The following is a 7,329-nucleotide window of genomic DNA, read 5'->3' on the forward strand; positions in this document are numbered from 1 at the left end:
GATTGAATAAATACTTCTGGACGTTAACGAACATCTAAGTATTTAAGATATAGGAAAGGTATGTGTAAAAGAACAACTCACTTACAGATAAATATTGAATTGTATTCTAAAGGTAAAACAAGATATTTGGGGACTGCTTTTCAGTATATTAGAGTTGATAGGGATTTGCATTAGAGTGTACAAGAAATAAGAAAAAGGCAATGGCACCCCACTCCAGTACTCTTGCCTGGAAAATCCTATGGACAGAGGAGCCTGGTAGGCTGCAGTCCATGCGGTTGCTAAGAGTCGGACACGACTGAGCGACTTCACTTTGACTTTTCACTTTCATGCATTGGAGAAGGAAATGGCAACCCACTCCAGTGTTCTTACCTGGAGAATCCCAGAGATGGGGGAGCCTGGTGGGCTGCCGTCTATGGGGTTGCACAGAGTTGGACACGACTGAAGTGACTTAGCAGTACAGGAAATAAAACTGACCATGAGAAATTAATTTTTATAAAATCCAGTGATAGGCATACAGAGACCCATTTATATTGCAAATCTACATACCTACCTGTGGAAAATTTTGAGGAAAGCAAAATTTCTGTGATTCATGACAAACATAATAATTACTGTTGTAGGAAAAGCTAGGCTATTTTGCTCTCCAGGATTCCTGGCTGGTGGGTGGAACACCAGGGCAGATGAGCCTCAGTACATTTCACACACGAGCATAACATGGAGAACCTTTGTGTGAGTTGCTGACTAACTCCCAGCTCACTGAGTTGAGACTAGTCTTACTGTACTCAGAGCCGTCAAAGCTGGAAGGCAGACGTTTTCCCTGACTAAAGGAAACCAAAAATGCAATCTTCACATTTCATAACTTTTCTAATAAACCAGATGTGATGTCACTCTTTGTGAAGCCTGGCCCTTCCCAACCTGCAGGCTCACCTTCCAGGACTGAGCCCAGCCTATTTTCTCCATATATAAGCTGCTGCCGAAGCTCCACTTACAGACCTGCTCCTCTCAGCCCTGCACTGCACCCCTCGCTCCTTCCTCAGTCTCTGCTTCTTCCGGAACCATGTCTTGCAAATCCAGCGTGAAGACCCAAAGCATCCGCCGCAGGGGCTTCAGTGCCGGCTCAGCCAGAGTCCCTGGGGTGTGCCGCTCTGGCTTCAGCAGCGTGTCCCTGTCCCGCTCCAGGGGCAGTGGCGGCCTCGCCGGAGTGTGTGGAGGAGCTGGCTTTGGCAGCCGCAGCCTCTATGGCCTGGGGGGCTCCAAGAGGATCTCCATCGCAGGGGGCAGCTGTGTCATCGGTGGTGGCTATGGCGGCAGAATTGGAGTTGGCTATGGCTTCGGAGGTGGAGCCGGGAGTGGAATTGGTTTTGGTGCTGGGGCTGGTAGTGGCTTTGGGCTCGGTGGTGGAGCTGGCTTTGGAGGTGGCTACGGGGGCTATGGCTTCCCTGTGATCCCCCCTGGAGGCATCCAAGAGGTCACCGTCAACCAGAGTCTCCTGACTCCCCTCAACCTGCAAATCGACCCCACCATCCAGCGGGTGAGGACTGAGGAGCGGGAGCAGATCAAGACCCTCAACAACAAGTTTGCCTCCTTCATCGACAAGGTGAGCTGGGAGCGTCTGCCCCCAGTGGGGATTGCAGAGTGCCCAAGAGAGCCAACTGAGAGACCTGTTCTACTGGAGGGGAGACTCGGGGGAAAGGGGGTGGGACTCAGGCGAGCTCTCCACTGGGATGCAGGACAGGCTACATGTGGACCCCAGGCGATATCGGTGATGGAAATCATTTATAACTACTCATCCCTCACATGGCCCCATTCCTGTCAAGGAAATAGTCACAGTTCTTGATAATCCTGAAGGAAAGAACAGAAAATAAGAGAATGCAATGAGATGGCTTGATCTTCTGGATGGTCTAAGAGAGTTAAAAGGGTATTGCAGTGGAAACTCCATTTGAGTCATAGATGGATGATGGATGCAAGAAAGAAAGCAAAAAACTAAAGGGAACTTGAGGAAAAACAACTCAAATATATATCCATAGAAATAGTTACCTAAGAACCAGAAAATGAGCATTAAGGGACTTTGTATCAGCCGGATTCGGGCACTAAATGGGAAACAAGGTTAAATCTAATCATTAATAGAATTGGAATCTAATCATTAGATTATAAACATCTGATATCGTTTAACTGAGGCGTGTGCTTTGTAAAAGTTCTGCGCAATATGAGAAAAATGCGATGATAAAGTACATTTGTGCTTGTTCTTGTCAAGAGGAAGACAGGAAGGGTGAGGGAGGGAACATCTGACAGCTCCCCGGGGAAACTTGGCCATGAGACCCTGTGTGGTGTGAAGCCAAAGAGTCAGGGGAGCAGAACTGTCAGCCTCTGTACAGGGTCTGGAGCAGCCCAGCACCACCAGGACCCTGTGTGGTGTGAAGCCAAAGAGTCAGGGGAGCAGAACTGTCAGCCTCTGTACAGGGTCTGGAGCAGCCCAGCACCACCAGGACCCTGTGTGGTGTGAAGCCAAAGAGTCAGGGGAGCAGAACTATCAGCCTCTGTACAGGATCTGGAGCAGCCCAGCACCACCAGGACCACCAGATCGGCCCAGGGACGTGTCAACTCACAGATCACCATCTTGTCTTCCTGCAGGTCCGATTCCTGGAGCAGCAGAACAAGGTCCTGGACACCAAGTGGACCCTGCTGCAGGAGCAGGGCACCAAGACCGTGAGGCAGAACCTGGAGCCTTTATTCGAGCAGTACATCAACAACCTCAGGAGACAGCTGGATAGTATCCTTGGGGAGAGAGGCCGCCTGGACTCGGAGCTCAGGGGCATGCAGGACACGGTGGAGGACTTCAAGAACAAGTGAGTTACAGGAGAGAAAACACCTTAGATTCCTGAAGCCCACACTTCAGTCTGTTAGATGACCAGGTCCAAATGAGGGCATGGTTCTTAGGAAAACATGTCAATAGACATGACATTACAGTTGTTACTAAACACAAACCCTGAAGAACAAAAGGGCCATAAAAGTTGAATGGGAGGAGTAATGGAGTAAAGAAATTGGAAACCACAAATTACAACCTTTAGGCTTATTGGCAAAAGTCTCATTTGTATGTATCCATTGTGGGAAGCAGAGATCCCAGGCTGCCTTTTCTTGTATCATCTTCACCCCGACTCAGTTGGATTGTATTCCTTTTAATTCCAGATATGAAGATGAAATCAACAAACGCACAGCAGCAGAGAATGAGTTTGTGAAATTGAAGAAGGTGAGACTGAGTCAGATCAGGGGTTCACGCTCCTTTCCTGAAGGAGAGGGTTCTGAGAAAAGAATCACTGAGGAGGCTAAAACAGGAGCAGACTGCATAGGAGGGCTCATCTGATCCCAGGCTGTTTGCTTCTTCCCCAGGATGTGGATATTGCCTACATGAACAAGGTTGAACTACAAGCCAAGGTAGACGCTCTCACAGATGAGATCAACTTCCTAAGAACCTTCTATGATGCTGTAAGTATCTCTCCACATTCTGTTTCATTGCCTTTAAAGAGATTTGTGAAGAGTGGAATATCTTTGGTGTAGGGGCCTCTCTAAACATCATGAGCAAAGATGGTCAGATGATCTCTTGTTCTGCAGGAACTGGCTCAGATGCAAAGCTACATCTCAGACACTTCTGTGGTCCTCTCCATGGACAACAACCGCAACCTGGACCTGGACGGCATCATCGCTGAAGTCAAAGCCCAGTATGAGGAGATCGCTCAGAGGAGCCGGGCTGAGGCTGAGTCGTGGTACCAGTCCAAGGTGAGTGGGGAGGCGGCAGCTGATGAGGAATCCCTGTGCCTCCTCTGTGAACATCAATGAGGCTGTAGACTTTAGTGGGGAAACTACAGCTAAGAAGTGGGGGCCTCTCAGGGTAGACCTTTTGGGTAATTATGCCCAAGTCTCGTAGGTCGAAGAACCCAAGCTAGGATGAAAGCTAAAGTAGATCAAGGTGAGTGACCTTTGTTTTAGCTTTATTTCAACGTTCACTCTCAGCAATAGTACAGAACATTGCTTGTCCTGAAGAGAACCAGTCAGTCAGTGGTCTTACCAAGGATGGTGTGTGATGGGTGAAGAGCGTCAATGACCTAGTAACACCAGTTTTCTTTAAATGTCTTATGGAAAACCATTAGATTCCTTTTTGAAAGACTAGATTAGTGTCTCCAAAGCTTATGGAGCTCACTTTGTCTCCCTCCTCCCTTACAGTACGAGGAGCTGCGGGTGACGGCGGGCAGACACGGGGATGACTTGCGCAACACCAAGCAGGAGATCTCTGAGATCAACCGCGTGATCCAGAGGCTGAGATCTGAGATTGACCACGTCAAGAAGCAGGTACAGTGGGGACCATGGAAGAGAAAAGCACCCTTTCCTTCCTAGACCATCAGGTATCATCAAACATCATATGGGTAGTTATAGGGCACTGAGGAAAAAGCAGAGAGAGGAGGACATGTCATGGTTGAGCTTTCCTAGGTTAGAGAGATGAAGCCCAACTCAAGAGCAGGAAACAAACTCAGGATAGGATGAATCTCAGCTGGTCAGTGGTTCATACAGACAGTCTCGAGGCATTGAAATGAGATTCCATAAGAAGAATGATTGAGTTGGGGATGCAAGACACAAGTTGGCAAAGAAAAGCTCAGGCTAGAAAGTACAGGGGAAGAATGCTGCAAGTATGCTCATACTCAACGTGAAAAAGAATCTGAGAAAAGACACAGGACAAATGAGAGTTGTTCAAAAAAAATCTGTGAAGTGAAAGGAAGGTGAGGTCTCAAGAGTTTGAGATAAAATCGTCTTTCAGGGAGGATGTGTGTGGTTTTGTATAAGCTGTTGTACATCCATGTGAACTTATCCAAAGTGTCAACATTCAAAACGAGGCAGTAGGCCCATTTCTTCCCATGTCCCCTGGTCTTCAGTCTGCTGTGGTGTCTTCCAGCCCCATCATCTTTAGGATGGTTAAGAGAGAAGGGAATAGATTTTCTTAAAGGACTCCAAGACTAGTTAAGATTAGCAGCACTGAGGAAAACTGGACAAAACGAATCAAACCTCCATTTCCGTGAGGTCTGGGCTCTAGAGCTCTTCCTCACTGGGAAAGTAGAACATTTCCTCTCCTCTGGAGTCCAGATTCAGGCTCCCCTGCTCTCCTCCCCTATAGTGTGCCAGCCTGCAATCCGCCATCGCCGACGCCGAGCAGCGTGGGGAGCTGGCCCTCAACGACGCCAGAAACAAGCTGGCTGACCTGGAGGACGCCCTGCAGAAGGCCAAGCAGGACATGGCCCGGCTGCTGAAGGAGTACCAGGAGCTCATGAATGTCAAGCTGGCCCTGGACGTGGAGATTGCCACCTACAGGAAGCTGCTGGAAGGCGAGGAGTGCAGGTGAGTAACTCACACAGCCTCCGCAACCATCTGGCTCCGTCTCCAAGAAGTCCTGCCGATGAGCCCAGGTGGAAGGCACTCTAGTGGTGGTCATAGTGCTACTCCCAGAAGAGCACTGAGAAGGCGGCTCCTGGGGACTCTCCTCACACGGAGGTTTCCCATGCGGGGCCAGCTGTGGCTCTGGGACTCATCGTGGCTGTGTCTTCTCTCTCCTAGGCTGAGTGGGGAAGGCGCTGGACAAGTCAACATCTGTAAGTACCTTCACCTGCCCCCATCCCTTGCCCTGGTGTCCCTCTGACTGGACTATGTGTGGCAGAGTGAGCTCACCATCTTGTCCTGACTTTGTCCCTTTGCTTTCACAGCCGTGGTACAGTCAACCGTTTCCAGTGGCTATGGTGGTGCCAGCGGTCTCGGCAGTGGCTTAGGCATAGGCGGAGGAAGTGGCTGCTCCTACAGCATTGGAGGTGGCTTCAGTTCTGGCAGTGGCAGAGCCATTGGGGGTGGCTTCGGCTCCTGTGGGGGCAGCAGTTCCTCCATCAAATACACCACCACCTCCTCCTGCTCCAGCAGGAAGAGCTACAGGCACTGAAGTCTTGTCATGGGCTCAAGCTCCCACAATGTCTCAGGCTCCCTCTCCAGTTTCACCACCCTCTCCTCTGGTTGCTTCCTCTCTTCTACTACTGAGTGCATTCATCTCCCTCTGCCAATACGTGCTCTACCTGAGCTTCCATTTTTCACCACTGGAAATTAACCACTTGGTCCTAGTCCAGACAGGGAATCCTCCTTGCTTTCCACTGGCCCAGGAAGTCCTGTCTCAGAGGTGCTGTGTTCCTCTATTTCAGTGACTGTGAAAGCAGGAGTGACTGGTTCTTTGATGTACAGCGTCTGTATCTCTGTGTTGCTTCCTCTGCTCTTTGCTCACTTCTATTGCTAAATAAAGCAGATTTATCACATAGTGTGTGATTTCACATAGCTTTTCTTTGTCACCAATGGATCTTGAGGTTTTCATCTGATAAATGCCTTCTCAGGAGTGAAGCATACCCCCAGTGCCCATGTGCTTCACGCTCCTCCTTTAGAGAACTTCAACAGACAGCAATTTAACATCCTGATGCCAGCAGTCCCCTGAGAACAGCCTGGCATGCGGAGTGCGAGGGATCTGGGTCCATCACAGTAAAGTCTGGTTTTACTGCTAGGATGAGGTCTCAGCAGTTTAGTTTCTCTGACTTGTCTCTATGATTCTACCTCCTTCTGCCGCAGTAGTCATCCATATTCCTCAGAGAATCATATTACAGTCCAATTAGATCAGAAGAACATTGACTAGAGTGTAAGATGTCTGATTTATGTTTTAAAATGCGTTATGACCACAAAATGTGCCTGACAACATGTATCAGGTGTAATTTAAAAGTATATACTTCTGAACTGAAAGTAAGCTTTTAGCAATGTATCCTGAGGAAACAGTACAAATGCAAGAGCTCGTACTTCTGGGATATGAATCCCAATAAAGCTGCACCTGGGAAATAATGGAAACATTGGTTAACTTCAGGATCTTACAGACTCAGAAACAAAATGCAAGTGCTGATTTTTTTAAGTATGGAGACAAAATACGAATGGGAAGGCCTTTTTCCTCACCCCAAAATCCTCTCACAGAGATTCAAAGAGGTCGAGTCTTTGCCACTCCAAAGACATGGCCTTGCATTCTCCCTCAGCCATGTCTTGGCTTCCTTTGACTTTCTGAATGGATAAAGAAATCTCATGATACAGTGCAAGGTTGGTCTGCGAGTCAGGCAGTGTTCCTGAGATTTAGTCATTGTTTCCAGTCTGTTTTGTCCACAGCCTTAATCTCAGATGATTTCTCTGGAGAATCCACCTAATACCATGCAAGTTCTCTTCTGAAGAATCGAGGAGATATGTCTGATTCTACGAATGGGGAGGAGTATAAGCAAAGGTGAT

General features: G+C 48.5%; 1 protein-coding gene across 1 annotated transcript; it reads left to right on the forward strand.

The window, feature by feature from the left end:
* The first annotated feature begins 1,054 nt into the window (after positions 1-1,054).
* On the forward strand, positions 1,055-5,968 carry LOC128048324 (keratin, type II cytoskeletal 6A-like). The gene is made up of 9 exons (XM_052640699.1): positions 1,055-1,594; positions 2,629-2,843; positions 3,184-3,244; positions 3,385-3,480; positions 3,607-3,771; positions 4,216-4,341; positions 5,159-5,379; positions 5,596-5,630; positions 5,742-5,968. The coding sequence occupies exons 1-9, from the start codon at positions 1,055-1,057 to the stop codon at positions 5,966-5,968; spliced, it is 1,686 nt and encodes a 561-aa protein (XP_052496659.1).
* Positions 5,969-7,329: the final 1,361 nt, after the last annotated feature.

This window comes from Budorcas taxicolor, chromosome 5, assembly GCF_023091745.1.
Source record: "Budorcas taxicolor isolate Tak-1 chromosome 5, Takin1.1, whole genome shotgun sequence".
Classification (NCBI taxonomy): Eukaryota; Metazoa; Chordata; class Mammalia; order Artiodactyla; family Bovidae; genus Budorcas; species Budorcas taxicolor.